The sequence below is a fragment of the Ochlerotatus camptorhynchus genome, unplaced genomic scaffold (genome assembly GCF_037179485.1).
Source record: "Ochlerotatus camptorhynchus isolate MF236.1 unplaced genomic scaffold, CSIRO-AGI_Acam_v1.1 ptg000204l, whole genome shotgun sequence".
Taxonomy (NCBI): Eukaryota; Metazoa; Arthropoda; class Insecta; order Diptera; family Culicidae; genus Ochlerotatus; species Ochlerotatus camptorhynchus.
In genome coordinates, this window is record NW_027040694.1 from 1,668,342 (window position 1) to 1,687,551 (window position 19,210).

General features: G+C 44.9%; 1 protein-coding gene across 2 annotated transcripts; it reads right to left on the reverse strand.

Annotated features, from left to right (window-relative positions):
* Positions 1-17,955, reverse strand: Ge-1 (Enhancer of mRNA-decapping protein 4 homolog Ge-1). 2 transcript variants are annotated; one of them, XM_065224071.1, is made up of 9 exons: positions 17,719-17,955; positions 17,323-17,509; positions 17,051-17,256; positions 16,343-16,985; positions 15,255-16,279; positions 1,678-2,897; positions 1,448-1,613; positions 831-1,368; positions 1-767 (listed from the first exon to the last, which is right to left on the reverse strand). In XM_065224071.1, the coding sequence occupies exons 2-9, from the start codon at positions 17,376-17,378 to the stop codon at positions 530-532; spliced, it is 4,092 nt and encodes a 1,363-aa protein (XP_065080143.1). In that variant the 5' UTR covers positions 17,379-17,509; positions 17,719-17,955; the 3' UTR covers positions 1-529. The 2 variants fall into 2 exon arrangements, with proteins under 2 accessions (XP_065080143.1, XP_065080142.1); XM_065224070.1 differs by lacking the exon at positions 17,719-17,955 and having other exon boundaries at positions 17,323-17,700.
* Between the last annotated feature and the right edge of the window lie 1,255 nt (positions 17,956-19,210).

Genomic DNA, 19,210 nt, shown 5'->3' on the forward strand with positions numbered 1-19,210 from the left:
TCCAGTAGAAGATTAATTGCCTTTTTTTGATGGGATATAATTCAAAAATGTGGGTGACGCGCAGAGTTCTGCTCATCTTCCAAAAGGATTAGGTATATAGGTAGCTCCAGATAGGAACAAACGAAATGCGTCAATTTTTTTTTTAGATATAGAAACATTGAAGTTGAGAGAGTTGGAAGCATTTGAAACATGATTATAGTTTAGCTTTTCATATACATAATTAGCTAAAGTCAAAAACAAAGAGGCGCACATTGAAACATTCTTAAACAAACATTGCAAAACACAAAAAGTGTTTGTGTTTGTGTGTGTCCATAAATAAAAGTCAACAGAGATCAGATTCGATAGCTTCAAGTAGAATTGATAACTATTGATAGTTGGGAAGCAAAAGGTTCATCGTCTAGATATATAAAAAAAAAGTGAAAAAGTCAAGAAATTTCAATGCGCTCTCCCAAAAAAAAAAAATAATATAAAACTTTAGGGCGCCGTCGTCCTTGTCCAGTACCTAGACCGCGGACTACTTCCACTGATATCAAAACGGTTTGCTGCTGGTCCGCGGACTATTTTCAGCGACATCGAACCGCTTGGAGCTGGCGATCGCCTTGATGGCAATCATCAGAAATTTGATGCTGGTCACCATAATCGAATGGCCCGGATTGCAGGTCAGATAGTTTTGACAGTTTTGCATCAGCTCGCGCATCACCTTCGGGGCGTGCTCCTTCGTGATCGGGTCTTTAAAGTTGAGGGCGACAATCGAATCCGAGAGGTACCTGTTTTCGAAAGGGGAATTTAGTGGGATTGCTCAGCTTTGGAAAGTGTAGTTGTTTCATTACCTGTGCTTCAACTCATTGTGGTTGGTCATGTCGGCGGAAATTTGCTGGATTAGGGACAGCAGAACAGTCTGTTCGAGAGGGCATGGGTTGAACACCGATCTGTAGTCCGATTTTTCGAGGGTAAATTCCACCAAGCTCAGGTCGTTGGATAGCAACGCTTTGTGGTAGGCTTGATTGATCTGTCCCGAGGCGAGGAGTGTCTGAATTTGTTCGTGAATGTCCACAGTTGCTGGGGCTGGCGTTTGTGTCTGGGATCGTACCGCCGAAAGTACGGAATCTTCCAGCGAAGAGGCTTGCGCTTCCAGTCCTTTTTCGATTTCATGCCGGATGTTCTCTCGGATGACCTTCAAAAGGTTCTGCTGAAGCATCTTAAAGTCCCGATTGACGTCCTCCCGTAGGGCGGATGTATTGGCCTTGTACTGACGGTCGGTGTTGGTGTTGACCTGCTCGGGGATCTTTTTCACCAGCTCGATGACATCACTTGTTCGGTCCGTGGTTTGCTTCTGTTGCGCGAGGTATTGGTCCAACTTTTGAATGTCTGAAAAAAAAAACAACCCCGATCCCAATGGGCGATTTCAAATCTTTCAACCTTACAAAGAACTACGACTAGTACTTACATTCCTTCGTCCCGGCAGAGAAGGTGTGACTTAGCTGGCGGAACAATTCCTGTGAGACTTTCTCGTGACCGGGCAAAATAATCGTACGCAGCGATTCCAAATAAACTTGCTCCAGTCCTTTTCTCACACCGGATTGGATTGAATTTGCAAATGCGTCGATAATTGGCTGGAAAATCAAAACTCATCATTAGCATCACTCCTGACCCCATTCAAAAAGCACATTCAATCACCTGCGATCGACACATTTTCTCGATGTTGGTCCGGAACATGGCGTCACTGGCCTGCAACTTGCTGCCGATTTCCATCTTGATCAACTGCATCAGGCTGTCCAGTTTGCATGCTACTATCGTGCTCACTTGAACCTGCAGTTCGCGGGCAAGGATCGGCCGCAGATGTTCCACGATTTGCATGACCATAACCTGCGGCATCCGGGCCATGGTTTCCGTTAGTTTTATGTGCAGAATTTCTGAGTGAGAATTTTGACCATCTTTGTAGGTATTGTTAATCGTGGCAGGGAGCATACATTGTAGCTTGTTGATTTCCCGATGATAGGTTTTGGCATCCTCCAGCCGGGCCCGGTTGAGTTCATGAATCTGCGAGCGTAGACCGGAGATTTGATGAGACTGCTCCTGAACGACGTCCATCAATCGATCCATCTTCTGAGTAAGATCGTCCAGCTGTTTGCTGTTTTGCGGTACGGTTACAATCATCGGACCTGGCGGTGGTAGAGGTTGAGCCGAAGGAGGATGAGGCACCTCCGGTACTTTTGGCCAATCGATATTGTTGCTAGGTTCACTTTTCACCACCTTCTCCTGAGACGGTTCCTGTTCCTGATTGATCGGTTTGACCTCCTTTGAACTCTGAGCGGTTTGTGTCTTCTTAGGCTTGACTTGCACCTTCCGCTGCTGCAGCACATCATCGTCGTCATCATCATCGATGTTCTTGAAGTTGTACACTTCATCTTCGTCTTCGTCTTCGTTAATCTCATTCTCCAGATCGTTCAACTCGTCATCGTCGGCACCGATTCCGTCGGTTTCGTCCAACAAAATGTTATCCGAGTCGTAGTACTCATTCAGGCAATCGTTCTCCTTGAGTGAGAGTATTTCCTGCACCTCCCGGCTGGGACTAGAACCGCCACTGGCCAGCATCTCCGCCGACGGCATCGGCGGAACAGGTGGGGTTTCCAGCAGTGCCTTCTGCTGCAGTTCAACCGACTTTCGAACCTTGGCTTGTTCCTGTTCCTCGATCATGGTGCTGTTGACGATGTTCAGCATATTCAACGGAGAAGGTTTTTCCTTGTAGCTTTCGATGGGAGATTCGCCGGATGTTTTCAGCTGCTGCTGCTGTTGTTGTTGTTGTTGCTGCTGCTGTTGTTGTTTGGTGACATTGGCCAGCATGAAGAGGGTGTTCAGCACATTCGGATTGACGGTATCATCAGCTTTGTGTTTCTCTGAAAGGAGTAAGAAAACTACGGTTAGAAGCTTCGGAAAATCCAGGGTTGTTTTATTGCTATGAGTGCTTGTTTGTTAAGATTTATTGTTTCAAATTACGCTGAGGCAAATCATATTTTCGTTGTATGTCCAACAGTCCAACATCTCTCAAATAGGTCGTGAGAGGGCAAATAAATTAATACAATAATAAGATGTGTTTTGACGTAGGACTACGTCTTTCTTTACTTTACTGGGGCTTACATTAAGAAATCAAAAATGATGCATCTAACGAAAACGGCTGGACAATGCGTACCATCGATACTTCGCGTATCTGCTGGTATAAAATAGACCTCTGTGGGCGTGGCCACTTAGCCTCTTGTTCAGCTACTCCTATCCCTACCTTCCCGCGGTGCCGGCTGGGGTACGAGTAACCATAGGAAAGATCGGGTAACCAACCCCGGTGGGACCTTGGTCGTATGCTGACAGGGAAGGGGGGACTCCTCTCTCCGGAGAGTGCAGTCTTCGAGCGTCTGTTCACCACGGAGGTGCGGCTCTAAACGGCGTCTATTATCCATGTTAGGAGCGGCTGATCAACGTCCTGGTGCCAGCGTGGGACTCTAAACAGTGCTGTGCACGATGGTCCTCCGGCGAGACAATGGGGGTTGGTGCAGGCCCTACAAGCCAGCCGTAAAAAAAAAAACCAAAGTACAAGAAGCAAACAATGTAAATACGGACCGGAACAATCGGCATAGACCCAGGCAACGAAAACGGACTAACGATTGCAAGTCTTTCAATTTCTTGGGAAGTACCCGCATTCTTTCCAATTTATTGAGAGTCCGCTAGTTAGACATTGTAGCGCTGCAGTAGGTTTGCTGGAAGAGATCGTCGATACATAAGTATAGGGATGGTTATAAAGGGTGTCCACGATGAAATTGCCACACTATGAAATTGCTCTAACTTTTTAACCGTTGGGTAGAGTTTAATGAAAATTTGGGTGGATTTAGTTCATTGTGCATTATTTACATCCTGCAAGTTTTAAAGTCCTGTGATCAAAACTCGCGGAAATGGAGTCGAAAGAACAGCTTGTGCGTGATAATATCTTGCGCATTCATCACGAGAACAAGGATCTCTCGCATCGTTCCATCGCTAAAACGTTGGGAATCGCGAATTCCACGGTGTCGCGAGTGATTAAGCGGTTCGAGGAACGGTTGACCACCGATCGGAAGCCCAGAAGTGAAGGAAAAAGTATTCCGTACAACACCAAAAATCACAACCGCGTAGTTGGGGCCTTCAACCGAAATCCGAACGCCTCCGTTAGGGATGTGGCTAAGAAGCTGCACCTAAGCCGAAGTTTTGTCCAGAAGGCCAAAACTAAGGCTGGGCTTCGAACGTTCAAGGTACAAAAGGCCCCTAATCGCGACGAGAAGCAGAACAAGTCCGCCAAAACCCGTGCCAGGAAGTTGTACCTCAACATGCTGACGAAAGTTGAATGCTGCATCATGGACGACGAAACATATGTGAAGGCCGACTTCAAACAGATCCCCGGCAACCTGTTTTTCACGGCCAAGGATAAGTTCAGCGTTCCGGAGCATGTCCGCACTCAGAAGATGTCCAAATTTGCGAAGAAATTCCTGGTTTGGCAAGCCATCTGCACGTGCGGGAAGCGGAGTGCACCTTTCGTGACCCAGGACACGATGAACGGACAGGTGTACATAAAAGAGTGCCTCCAGAAGCGGCTGCTTCCTCTCCTGAAGGCCCACAACGTCCCAACAATCTTCTGGCCGGATTTGGCCTCATGCCACTACTCCAAGGACGTGCTGAAGTGGTATGCGGACAATAAGGTCAATTTCGTGCCGAAAATGTTCAACCCTCCCAACACTCCGGAGCTCCGCCCCATCGAGAAGTACTGGGCGATTATGAAGCAGCACCTTCTTAAACGACCTAAGGTAGTGAAGACAGTCGAGGAACTGAAGAAAGTATGGGTTTACATGCAAAAAACGGTTGATTCACAGGTTGTGCAGAATCTTATGGCCGGGGTTAAGGCCAAGGTGCGGGCATTTGCGTATGGACTGTAAATAAAATACGAGTAAAATGGTAAAATGAAGTTTAATAGTTATTTCTCAATCCCTGAAAATTTGATGGCAATCGGATGAAAACTCGAATTTTGCGAATCAATTTTGTGTGTGGCAATTTCATCGTGGACACCCTTTACCATCTACCAGAGCTGCGGCAATACACATGAGCTGGGTACAGCTTTCATCGTGATGGGCGAAATGCAGAAGCGGTTGATATCAGCATTATCGATAGCAGAATGTGCAAGTTGAGGATCAAAGGCCGTTTCTTCAATGTCAGCATAATCAACGTGGACAGTAGACTTATGCAAAATTTGAAATTTTTGCTCCACAGTGCTCAAACGGTTTCAAATCAGGTCCTGATTAGCCTCCCAAAATTTAAACTCATTTGGTAAGAAACTGACTTGGCACAAACTATTCGAAGTTTATATGGGAATTACTATGGGAAAACCAAACTTTTTGTTCATTGTCTTCTACCCATTTTCCATATTGCTTTTTCGAAAATTTCTATAATTATTCTTACGGGAAATTTTCTAAGCTACAACTTTTCGGAATATTTTTGTTCAGCCAAACGTCAAATTAAATTGTTATTAATTGTTTAAGAGATTGATAATCTTACGGCATGATCAAGCAGCTGTTCTGTGGGCAACACTGTATTCTGCAGTATGACATAGTAGCCAGGATATGTGTGCTCTATTCTTCTCACCAGAAACACCAATGTTGCCTGCTGAACAGTTGAATGAGCATAATCATAAGACGTCAGTAGCTTGAATCATTAATTACTTTTATTGAAAAGTAGTTTTCAACAAAGTTGTAGTTAAATTGCTACAATCACTGCTATCATTTTTAAAACCATAGTGATGTGGTGAATTGTTAGATAGATATGAACAAAAACATAAGTTTTCCCATAGTAATTCCCATATAAACTTGAAATGGTTTGTGCCAAGTCAGTTTCTTACAAAGTAGTTCACATTTTGGGAGGCTACGCAGGACCCAATTTGGAACCATTTAAGCACTGTGGAGCGAAAATTTCAAATTTTGCATCAGTCTAGTGCACAGCCCTCACTTAGCAAGTGACGATGACGATAAAGAAGTTGGAACGAGAATGCGACAGCTGCCTAAGCCATGACGTCAAAATCGTTATCGGAGATCTTAACGCTCAGGTCGGCCAGGAGGAGGAATTCAGACCGGTTATAGGAAAGTTCAGCGCTCACCAGCTAACGAACGCCAATGGCCTCAGCTCAGACTCATCGATTTCGCCATACGTAGTACCTACTTCCAGCATACCCTTTCATATCGGTACACCTGGAGATCACCGCAGCAGACAGAATCGCAAATCGACCACATTTTGATCGACGAAAGGCACTTCTCGGACATTATCGACATCAGGACCTATCGGGGCGCAAACATCGATTCGGACCACTACCTTCTAATGGTTAAGATGCGCCAAAAACTTTCCGTTGCCAACAACATTCGGTACCGACGCCCACCACGGTACAATCTGGAGCGACTGAAGCTTTCCGAAGTCGCAACTGATTACGCGCAATGCCTCGACGCAGCGTTGCCGGATGAAGGAGAGCTCACCCAAGCCCCTCTTGAAGACTGCTGGAACAACGTGAAAGCAGCCATTAACGGAAGCGAGCGGAATCGACGGACCGATTGGTTCGACGAGGAGTGTCAGACGGTTTTGGACGAGAAGAACCAAGGGGTAGTCACTCTGCCACATTGTGTTAACACTAACCAAAAACACACTTCGACACACTTAAAATACCCACAAACACCATTACGTTGTATGATAAGGAAATTTTTTAATCAACTCTGGCACCACTGCAAATACTGTTTACATTCGATTGTCATTTAATTATTGAGAAAAAAAAACGAGCAAAACACCGTCGTACCATCCTGCCGGGAAAGAAAAACATTCTGGATCTGGATTGAAATCCAAAGAAAAGGAAATCCGAAACCCGTTGGGATCCACGAAAGTGGCAGCATCAGGAGGAACAGATGCTAAAAAAGGTAAATGTCTCGCAAGAAAACCAAGACAAACGCAACGGAACAGTTTCTCATTGTAAATCGTAGGTTCTCACCAGCAGCAGCCCGGTCACGGCCCCACCAATTAATCGCAAATTGCACCCATTGCTTGGTCCTTGTTCCTTGGTGGCACGTGCCCATTCGTCTTCCTCCTGCAGCGACAGGGCCTGTCTCACTCTGAAAGCCGATGCACCGAGCTGCGGTCGTATAAAAACCCAAATAACCTTCCCGTCGGTTTTGCTTTTTCATTAAACAACAGCAAAGGAGTCGCAGGGGGCTCTGTCATTTTCAGCGTTATGCTATGGTTGAGGATATGGTTGCCAGAAAGTATATTTTTTCGGTTGAAGTTTTGACAGCTCGGTCATCACGATGAAACACCCACAAACACCTTCCGGCACTCAAAAACACACATGTGACACACAGTGAGCACAGAAACAAGGTGGCAGAGTGACTTACCCCATGAGAAGAACGCAGCGCGGGCGAGGACGATCTTTTCCGGGATAACGGAATAAGAAGTGCCGCCTGGAAGAGCTGGAGTGCGAAGAAATGCAGCAGCTATATCGTTATACGAGAAACTCAACGCATCCCGCAAAGGCTTTGTGCCGCGAGCCAAAATGTGTCGGGATAAAGAAGGGGGTATTTTAACGGACGAAGGTGAGGTAATTGAAAGGTGGAAGCAGCACTACGATGAACATCTGAACGGTGCATCTGAGGTACAGTGAATGAGGGGGACATGCCAGCTCCCACGATAGGTGAAGTTAAGGATGCTATCCGACAGCTCAAGAACAACAAAGCAGCTGGTAAAGATGGTATCGGAGCGGAACTTATTAAAATGGACCCGGATAAGTTGGCCACTTGTCTGCACCGACTGATAGTGGAAGGAGGGAGAAATATGCCCATATATATAAAAAAAAGGCGACAAGCTAGAATGTGAGAACTATCGAGCGATCACTATTCTCAATGCGGACTACAAAGTGCTTTCCCAGATCATCTTTCGCCGTCTATCGCGGCTAGCAAGCAGATTTGTGGGAAGTTATTAAGCCGGTTTTGCGGACGGACGATGCGGCAGATCCTCCAAAAGGGTCGTGAATATCAAGTCCCTACGCATCACCTATTCATCGATTTCAAGGCCGCTTATGATACTATTGACCGTGAAGAGCTATGGCAGATTATGGACGAGAACGGTTTTCCCGGGAAGCTAACCAGACTGATAACCTTATGCTAAGACTGCCTATACGTCGCACAAATTATGGAGCGTACGGTGCGATTTGCGGACTGCAGAGAACATTCAACAGAGTTGCATCTGTTTTCGATTTTCATCTCTCCCGTGATGCGCTTCGTCGAAAGTTTTCTTCTGTTTTTCGCCGGCAGGAGTTAAGATATTGACTATAAGATATAGGGGAATTTACGTATTCTCGGCAACCTAAGCAGCGACCTTCTTTCTATAGCCTTTTTCTCTAAGGATCGCACACATATACAGTATTGGTTTGTTTACAATCTTTTGCTGCCAGCTGCTCTAACAATTTCAGTCGAAAGAATTGTCAAAAACTGTTTTGAAACGCTTTTACAAAGCTCCAATCTTCTCTAGTGAGAGCGAGTATTGTCGGCAACCAGTTTTTCTTCGGCAACCGTTCCATTTGAACTGCATGTAAATCTGCTGTTCTATTATCGGCAACTCGAAATCAGCTACAATTTGTAGTGCGTGTGTTTCATTTCAAGAAAACCTTGCTAGATTGATTTTTCTCAGTGGTAAAAATATAGTCAAATTGAAGCTGAAAGCATAAAGAATCGTTTGCATGCATTCGGCGAATAGTGTTTCAATTTGGGTTGCCGATAATAGTCTGGCATGCCGAAGCCGTCATTTCCCCTACGTTTTTTAATGTTTTTTTTATGTTATGACCATGCTTGAATGTATTTTTTTTACCATAGTTGATAAGGTTAAACTTATTGGGGCTTCATCCAGCCTGTTGATGTAAAACAACAATAAACAATAAACAATGCAATCATTTTCAAGAAATTAATTGCAATGCTTATATTGAACCTACTATCAGCTACTTTGAACAATTAGAAATTTAAGGCTAAAATACAGGATGCTCATTATGCTAAGTACCGTATGCGTGATAATGTTTGCACCATTGAGAAATGTCAAAATTTAAAAAAATCTAAAATTTTTCGAGTTTCCACTTGCTGCAATTACGGCCTCCGCACGCTTCCGGAATGCACGGCAGTTGCTAATAATGTAGTCTGGATCCATTTCTCTCCAGGTACGGGTCAATGTTTGTCTGAGGTTTGCTGTACTCGGGTGGCGTTTAGAACAGGCCTTGGTCTTCATGACGCGCCATATTGAGTAATCCCTCGGATTAAGATCGGGGCTGGATGGCGGCCACATATTCTTCGCCCAGAACGGAAGATGTTCCTGCAACCACTTCTGAGTGCGGTTCGAGGTGTGGCACGGAGCCCCATCTTGTTGAAATACAACATTTGGCTTCGGACCGTACTGTTCTTTGATCCACGGAAGAACATGCTTACTTAAAATCCCGATGTAGACCCCCCCGTGTTGACCTTGTCGCCTTCTGGAATGAACACCAGGTCCATTTTTTTGATACGGGATCGACGGTAAACATGCTCTCGTCGGTGAACAGGATTACCGGGTTTTTTCGTTTAAGGAAGTTCAAGATTTTCTTGCATCGTTCGACCCGTAGCTCCAGGATGCGGTTGGTAAGAGTCGTTCTGGCCCTGCGGTCGAGTTCGGTGGTGGGGTCTCCCAAGCATCGTCTTCAGGCAAGTATGCATACATTAGTTACAGTCATTTGCCTGATCAGTTTCCGTGTTCCAGTGCAACGCTTCAAGCACCTGCCGGCTGTTTCCAGTTGAGAAGCACTTCTGATACTGCTCATTCACAACATCCGCTTTACTGTTCGAACAATCCTAATTCATCTCCGGGACGCAAAATAGACCGCTCTTTGGAAGCTCCTGGTTACTCCAGCCCAGTCGTGCCGATTCCCGCCAGCGTTCAGCATAGTCGTCCTGGACCTGTGGCTGGATATGAATCAGGAGTCTTCCACCTTGCCTCTACAAGCAAGTACAATCAATATATTAACTATTCACTGCCTGATGCCGATCAAATTTTCAGCAATTCTAACTATGTTAGTCATTGCGATGATGCCTCTGTAACTCCTAATCCTGGAAACCCGGAACGCGCCGTAGAAAGCCCCATGGAAGCCCCCAATCCCTCCGTCTCAGTCCTGCCATTAGCAGCCTTCGTTCATCATAGTCGTTCCCGGACCTGCTGTCGGATGCGGAGAGGGGGTCTTCCAACCCACTCACTATGGCGAGTATCCAATGAGACTTGATGATGGTCAGTTATTGCCTGATGTATCTGTGATTTCCAGGGAGAGCAGTCGTTCGATTCCTTGCCGCAAGCAGGACGTCGTGATCTTCTACCAAAACGCCGGTGGAATGAATTCTGATGTTGAAGAGTACCGCCTAGCTGTATCGGATCGTTGCTACGATATTATTGTCCTGTGCGAAACGTGGCTCGATTATCGAACGCTTTCCAGTCAAGTATTCGGTCCTGACTACGAGGTCTTTCGTTGCGATCGGAATCCTAACAACAGCCGTAAATCTACTGGTGGAGGTGTCCTTGTAGCTGTCCGTAGCGGGTTGGAGGCAAAGGCCATCGAGAACGATTCATGGAACAATGTGGAGCAGGTTTGGACAGCCATCAATCTGGGTGATCGCACACTATTTCTATGCGCTCTGTACATTCCACCTGATCGAGTCCGCGACAATGAACTCATCGATACTCACTGTCGGTCAGTTTTCACAGTTGTCGAAAGTTCCACTCCAGTTGATGAGATATTCATTTTTGGTGACTTCAATCTGCCAGGCGTTTCGTGGAGTCCACCTCATAGCGGATTCCTGTATCCAGATCCTGATAGCTCTACATTTCACGCAGGAGCTATTAGCCTTCTCGACAACTACAGTGCAGCGACGCTTTCTCAAATTAACCATGTAGTTAACGAAAATGGTCGTAGTTTGGACCTCTGCTTCCTGAGCACATAGGACAGGGCTCCATCAATTTCCTCGGCTCCTTGTGCACGAACTAAGCTAGTTCCACATCACCCTCCTCTAATTGTCACTGTTGAGGACAAACTCGTGCGTGATTTCGGCGACTATACTGCTACGGTTTCTTACGACTTCCGTAGAGCTGACCACCGTAGCATCATAGATGTATTGTCTAGCATGCTATGGGAGAACATCCTTGATCCAGATGACGTTGAGGCTGCAACGCAAACCTTTTCACATGTCTTGGCATATGTCATTGACAGACACGTCCCGAAAAGAACTCACCACAAAGTGTCTCACCCTCCCTGGCAGACGAGAGAGCTACGTAGGTTGAAGTCAATCAAGAGAGCAGCATTGAGAAGATTTACGAAGTATCGCACGCTTCCTCTGAAACTACATTATGTGAGGCTGAATCACATGTACCAGCGAGTCAGTCGTGAATGCTTTTCAAGTTTCCAACGAGGCATCCAGCGCAAACTTAAGCTACACCCGAAATCCTTTTGGAACTACGTGAACGAGCAACGCAGGGAATCCGGCCTCCCATCGTCTATGGAATTCAACGGAGAAGTTGCTGCCACTGTTCAGGATATATGCCACCTTTTTTCCGAAAAGTTTGCCAGTGTATTCACTAATGAGACACTAACTGACGACGATATTAACCTGGCTGCCAGGAACGTTCCAGTAAACGATCAAACGCTGGGTGCAATTGATGTTAATGCAGAAATGATTTCTAAGGCCGCGACTCTACTCAAGTCATCCTTCAATCCTGGACCTGATGAGTTCCATCTTTATTTTTGAAGAGACATATTGCTAGCTTGTTAATTCCGCTTCTTCGCCTGTTCCGAATGTCTCTCTCAGGTGGCATATTTCCATCTTGCTGGAAATTTGCGCACATGTTTCCCGTCCACAAAAAAGGAAGGAAACGAGCTGTGGATAACTATCGAGGAATTACATCGTTAAGTGCCGTTTCGAAGCTATTCGAGCTAGTGATTATGGAACCGTTGCTGTCCCATTGCAAGCAGTATTTGAGTGCTGATCAACATGGGTTTACTGTCGGCCGCTCTACAACTACCAATCTGCTGTGTCTCACATCGTATATAAGCGAAAGCATGTCGGATCGGGTTCAAACGGACGTTATTTATTCAGACCTATCCGCAACTTTCGACAAGTTGAACCATGCTATTGCGATTGCTAAACTCCGCAGGCTCGGTGTATGCGGTAATCTTCTGAGTTGGTTTCGATCATATCTTACCGGTCGGCAACTAAAAGTTGCCATAGGAGATTGCAGATCAGCTAGCTTCTTCGCCACATCAGGTATACCTCAGGGAAGCCACATGGGACCGTTAATTTTTATACTGTACTTCAACAACGTGCATCTGGTCATCGAAGCTCCTAGGTGTGATCTTGGATTCGCAGCTTTCATTCAAGCAACACATTGCATATGTTGTTGATAAGGCGTCAAGAACTTTAGAGTTCATTTTTAGGATAGCTAAAAACTTCACTGATATCTACTGTCTAAAATCTCTCTATTGTTCGCTTGTTCGATCGACGCTACCCAAACTACAACAACGGTGCCGAGAGAATTGAATCTGTTCAACGTCGCTTTCTTCGTTTTGCGTTGCGTAGATTGCCTTGGAACGATCCGTTTCGATTACCAAGTTACGAAAGCCGTTGTCAACTTATCGACCTAGAACTTCTCCGGACTAGAAGAGACACAAACAGAGCCCTAACCGTGGCCGATATCCTACAAGGAAGGACAGATTGTGAGGCTATCCTGAGGCAAATTGACCTGAATGTTCAACCCCGACCGCTTCGCAATAACCTTATGCTAAGACTGCCTCTACGTCGCACAAATTATGGAGCGTAGATTTGCGGACTGCAGAGAACATTCAACAGAGTTCCATCTGTTTTCGACTTTCATCTCTCCCGTGATGCGCTTCGTCGAAAGTTTTCTTCTGTTTTTCGCCGGCAGGAGTTAAGATATTGACTATAAGATATAAGTTTTTCAAAGTTTTTTTTATGTTATGACCATGCTTGAAAGTATTTTTTTTACCATAGTTGATAAGGTTAAAATCATTGGGGCTTCATCCAGCCTGTTGATGTAAAACAACAATAAACAATAAACAATGCAATCATTTTCAAGAAATTAATTGCAATGCTTATATTGAACCTACTATCAGCTACTTTGAACAATTAGAAATTTAAGGCTAAAATACAGGATGCTCATTATGCTAAGTACCGTATGCGTGATAATGTTTGCTTCATTGAGAAATGTCAAAATTTAAAAAATTTCGAGTTTCCACTTGCTGCAATTACGGCCTCCGCACGCTTCCGGAATGCACGGCAGTTGCTAATAATGTAGTCTGGATCCATTTCTCTCCAGGTACGGGTCAATGTTTGTCTGCGGCTTGCTGTACTCGGGTGGGGTTTAGAACAGGCCTTGGCCTTCATGACGTGCCATATTGAGTAATCCAGCGGATTAAGATCGAGCTGGATGGCGGCCACATATCCTTTGCCCAGAACGGAAGATGTTCCTGCAACCACTTCTGAGTGCGGTTCGAGGTGTGGCACGGAGCCCCATCTTGTTGAAATACGGATGCGGTTGGTAATCATGTGAGTTTTTTCCGTGCCCTCGACTTCGCCCCGCAATCTACCTTTACGATCTTCCGTGCCGTAAAGTCACTGATACCGTGTTCCTTTGCCATTTTCCTTATTTAACGCACTGGATTCACCCGAATCTTCCTTTAGATAGCAGTGATAACCCTCGGAGGACCTGTAGCCACCTTCGCGGATAGTTGTCCTTTCTTTTCTCGGTCTAAAACACTTTTGACGGTCCACCGGGACACTCCCACGGCGATTGAAATGTCTTTTTGCGAGTTGGAGGCGAACCAGCCCAAGGCTGAAAGCCTCCTTAATAAAGCTAAATAATAATAATGTCTTTTTGCGACATTTGCGCGTGAGACAAATCACGAATACGCTGCCACTTCGTCATGGTGCAACTGTCAAACTAAGTAAATCGTTTTCTTTTATACACAGCCTACTACGGTATGAGCTATAAGTTACGTGCATGCAAAGAAAACCAAGGCATTGTATGCACAGGTGAAACGTGAACCTTATTTGTACGATGGTGCAAACATTGTCACGCATACGGTAGCACCGTAATAGAATATCGTTTAAGTAAAAAAGCAAAAACTGAGCAATTTCTGGAAAACGTTGACAATCCCCACGGATCTCTGGGTCGTTTGAAATATGTGAAACATACTTTGACAGATCGATGTCCATGTAGGGGAATTTACGTATTCTCGGCAACCTAAGCAGCGACCTTCTTTCTATAGCCTTTTTCTCTAAGGAACGCACACATATGCAGTATTGGTTTGTTTACAACCTTTTGCTGCCAGCTGCTCTAACAATTTCAGTCGAAAGAATAATTGTCAAAAATTGTTTTGAAACGCTTTTACAAAGCTCCAATCTTCTCTAGTGAGAGCGAGTATTGTCGGCAACCAGTTTTTCTTCGACAACCGTTCCATTTGAACTGCATGTAAATCTGCTGTTCTATTATCGGCAACTCAAAATCATCTACAATTTGTAGTGCGTGTGTTGCATTTCAAGAAAACCTTGCTAGATTGCTTTTTCTGAGTGGTAAAAATATAGTCAAATTGAAGCTGAAAGCATAAAGAATCGTTTGCATGCATTCAGCGAAGTGTTTTCGTAAGAAAATCCAGTGAAAATAGTGTTTCAATTTGGGTTGCCGAAAATAGTCTGTCATGCCGAAGCCGTCATTTCCCCTATAACACTTCAAAAGCAAAGAAAGTTTCAACTTTTGAGCTTCAAGTTCCACATTATTGTTATGTGATGGAACTGTTGATTAAATACCACTTCTTGATTGACTGTTTAAATTAAATTAAAATAAAATATTCAATTGAGTTCATGACACATAGCTGCACACATAGAACGTGATAAAATTATGTTTGAAAGTATTGTAGATGAAGATATGTAACTTATTGCTGGTTTCCACGAGCAACCTCTTGTAAAACAGCTAATTTTAGAAATATCGGTTGCAATGCTCGAGTTTTCGATAGATTTTACTGAAACTTTGCACAAAGCGTTAAAATACCATAAGAAATACGGATTTATCGGGGGAAAACCAATCCAAAGATATTATGAAAAAAATGGGAAACCGCATATACATGCCAATACTCAACGTACCTGTCTTCTCGGCGGTTGAACTGAACGAATCCGGTGTCATCAGATTAATGGGATGCTTCGGTTGGTTGTTACCGACACTGCCACTGCTACTGGTTGCAGCAACAGCAACCGCTACCGTCCCGTTAGAACTAGTAGCGGTAGCCACAGCGGCCACCGTCGTCGTCACCACATTCGGTGAACGCATCCTGCCCAGTTCCCCGGACTCACTCACCTTGGCGCCGATCTTATCGGAAACGTTCAATGCATTTTCTCCATCGCCGTCGCCGCCACCGCCGATACCGAGGGTCTTGTTGGCCAGTTCGGCCGCCATGCTCAGCTGATCATCCATTCTCGTGGAACCGGACGATTGCGAGGATTGGTTTATATTGCGATACTCGCCGCTGATGCTGGAAAGCGTACTATAGACCTCCGTACTGAGTGTCACGGTCGGTTGATAGAACAGGTGGCACTCCTGGACGCTTTTCGGCTGGACGAGGTACATCCGGATCACTACGCTGTATAGGGCACTGTTCTCTTCGTCGTAATCGTCCAGCTCTTCGATCAGATAGGCGTCGCTCGTTTTACACTTGCGAACTGCTGCGTTCAGGATGCCGAAGCTCAGGATTGGCGAGGGTAGCGGAAATTCGGCAACCGATGACACGAATGCCTTGGTGATAATTGAGCTGGAGCCTGCGGAGGCAGTCGAACTGACGTTCGATGCCACAGTGGAGTTATGTTCGTTGATTTTTCCTTCACTTTTGGAAAAGTTGAAACTGTCTTCCGCGGACTTTCCGTTGGTGATGGAAGGTCCATTTTCCGTGCGGAATGTTTCTTTGCGCACCTGCAGCACATACAACTCTCGGGTGGTCATATCTGCTAGGACCAGATACGACGAGGTGGGATCGATTTCCGCCTTAAAGCTGAGCGGTTGTTCGATTGAGGGAACGAATGTGATCGTCTGAGTGCACTCCCAGGTTTCACAGGACCACACCTTGATCTCGGAGTTGTTTTCCGCACAGGTAATGGCGTGTTTCCAGAGGGTTTGACTGAAAAAAAAATGATATATTAGCTACATGACTGCAAAAGGCAACTCAGGCCAGTTCACTTACTCTCCACTTTCCTCGGTGTAGTTATCCAAAAAGAAGAAACTACTGACGGGTTTTCCGCCGTGAGGCTTCCACTGATGCAGACATCGTGGGTTGCTGTCGTTGGTGTGCTGATAGACCTGGTAGAATCGTATTACCCCATCCTCACAGCTTACGGCCAGCGTCGTTCCATCGGCGGAGAATATCGCTTCGGTTATCAGGGGAAGAGTTTCTCGGAACTTGAATCCACCTTCGGAAATGTCTTTTCCGGCAACCTCACCACTGCCATGATGTCGAACCACGGAGCTGACGCTGTAGCACTGGAAGGTGCCGCCCCTGGTCCAAACCAACAGCTGACTGGCGTACTCATCCACATAGCCATTGTCCGACAGATACGGACACCAGCAAATCTTATCGCAAATTGGAATGTGAGTATCGATGGGGTCGTTCACCTTTAGTAGAAGCGTGCAGACAACTTTCTCGCTTACAATGTCTACCTTGTGCACGTGCAGGGCAACTTTTTCTATTATGCCCAGTATGACCTGCGACGAGATGTGGGCAAACTGAAGGTCGAGCACTTCGCCCGACATGCCCTTTATCAGGGCACGTTGACCGAGCGAAAGATGTACGATACGGATCATTCCTTCCGGTGCTGCTCGGTGATTCACTGCAAAACAAAGCCAGGTTCCAACAAATTCTCCACATAAAAAAAAAAAAAACCACAACACTCACCTGTAATAGCATACGCAATCAGCTTTCCCTCGTTGTGGCAGGCAATCAGTCTTCCGGGGTAGTTCTTCTGTTCCCACTTGTAGTCGACGATGTTCTTCAATTTGACCCTGGAACTTCCATGGTCATGCTTACCGCTACCGCCGATGACGGTAACATTTCGACCTCCTATGTCCAAACAGTGTTGCTTTTCGTCTTTGTTGAATACACTAAAAACAACACACAATCATTATAAAACACCTCCACCAACCACTGCCCCCCCTCAAATCTCTTACATAGTAGTCTCGGCGGTTACACTGGAACCGATCTTGCCCATCTTGTTACCGTCCATTCCGAGCAGCGTCCGAATTGCACTTCCAAGGCGACGTACCACGTAAACCGGATTGTAGTGGAAGTTCTCGCCCTTCTCCTTCTCCTCTTCCGACGACACCAGTAGCCCTCTCACGAACCGACCAAGCTGAACTGTTCCGATGAGAATGATAATTAGCATAGCATCACTGCCGCTGCCGGAAGTGTTTGTGCTTTCGTTCGAGTGGGTGGGAAAGATTGTCACGCAGCGCCGGTTCGGATACTGTTTTGATCGTGATTTCTTTTGCACACTTAACACCACGGTTGATCCTTCTAGCGTACGCCGTACAAATTATTCGAAATAGGATTTCAACAAAACTTACGGGATAAACAATGCGAGGGTGAATCCGTAAGCACTAAACCGAACTTGTTCTCCCGGGGACAATGGCAGTGTATTTACGGCGAATCAACCGGTAAACTTCACTACTAGAACCTTCGGCACACTTGCCGTGCTGTTTTCAGATGAAAAATCCAACTTTTTACCAGGTTATTAGACAAAAAGAACTTGTTTCACGGCGCGATTGTTGCACTTTCATTGAATTTTTAGCTTTTTTTCATCAACCTGCGGCGCTTCCCGCATCAAAACGTCTTTTATGCCGACAGGAATGTCAAAATGATTTCATCGAGATTTTTTATACTTTTTCATGTTTTGTCGACATAGCCAATTATGCTGGACGAGGGGTCTTGCGCTGGTGTCACAATTTGGCATAACATACACTCAAAAATATTACAAAACGAGTAAAGATTAAATTTTATGCATTGGTTAATCGAAATTTATACATTGTTACGATAAAAATTTTCGTCAAAATTATACTAATTCTGATTATCGGAGTGGAATTCGGTCAGTGAATACTAAAATTTCGTTTTTAAGTTTGTATTTATTTTGTTGTTGCTATTATTTCGCGTACTCAATACCGCACAGTGTCGTGCGTTTAGTGTTTTATATAAATACAATTACAATTATAACCACAAACGAAGTGACAGACGACTAACTGGCGAAGAAATCAATTATTAAAATAATGTGGTTCGATGCAGGGCATCACATATATTTTGAGTCTTTTCGGCATTTTTACCTGTTTGGTTTTTGAATAATAACATTCAAGAATCAGTTTGATTTTTTTTATCAAAATGATAGTAGTTTAATGCAGTAGCAGTGCCTTTTCATATAGGATTGTTTAATATTTTTTTTTATTAAATTGTCAACCTATTAGCTTCTACCTTTTAGAAATTCATCCTAAATACATCTGCACAGATTTCAGCATTGAAGAAGGAAACACCTTGCACTCAGCATGCCACGTTTATTGAGCCAGCTGTTCAGCAGGATGAACTGGACAGTTTTTAGCGGACATGTTTGCAGGTTGTCTAGCAGGTTCAAGCGGAGACCCAAAATGTATCCCAAACAAAACGCTTCCAGAACAGTTGAGTGTGTTGGATGTTGGATTGCGACAACCACACCATGTCAACGTTTGAGAGTACTGGGTACAGAAGAAAACCACGCAAAAGGATCTCTTTGAAGAAGCTGCTGTAATTTACGCCGTTCCATCGACGCAAGTATCAGTGGAACGTGATTTCAGTGCTCTGGCGTTAACGTTTTCCGATCAGCGCGATCCTTGGGTGAAAACACCCTAGAAGATTTTCTCACTGTCAAACTAAACCAACCAGTTCTTGACAAGATATTTTTAACTCAAATAATAGAAGTAATGAAAGAGTGATGTTTTAATGAACTTCAAGGCAACGTGCAATCATTTTTTAACAAGCAGAGAAATAAAATCCTAAGTAGAGTAGATGTTTGTATATGTTTTGATTTATTATTGT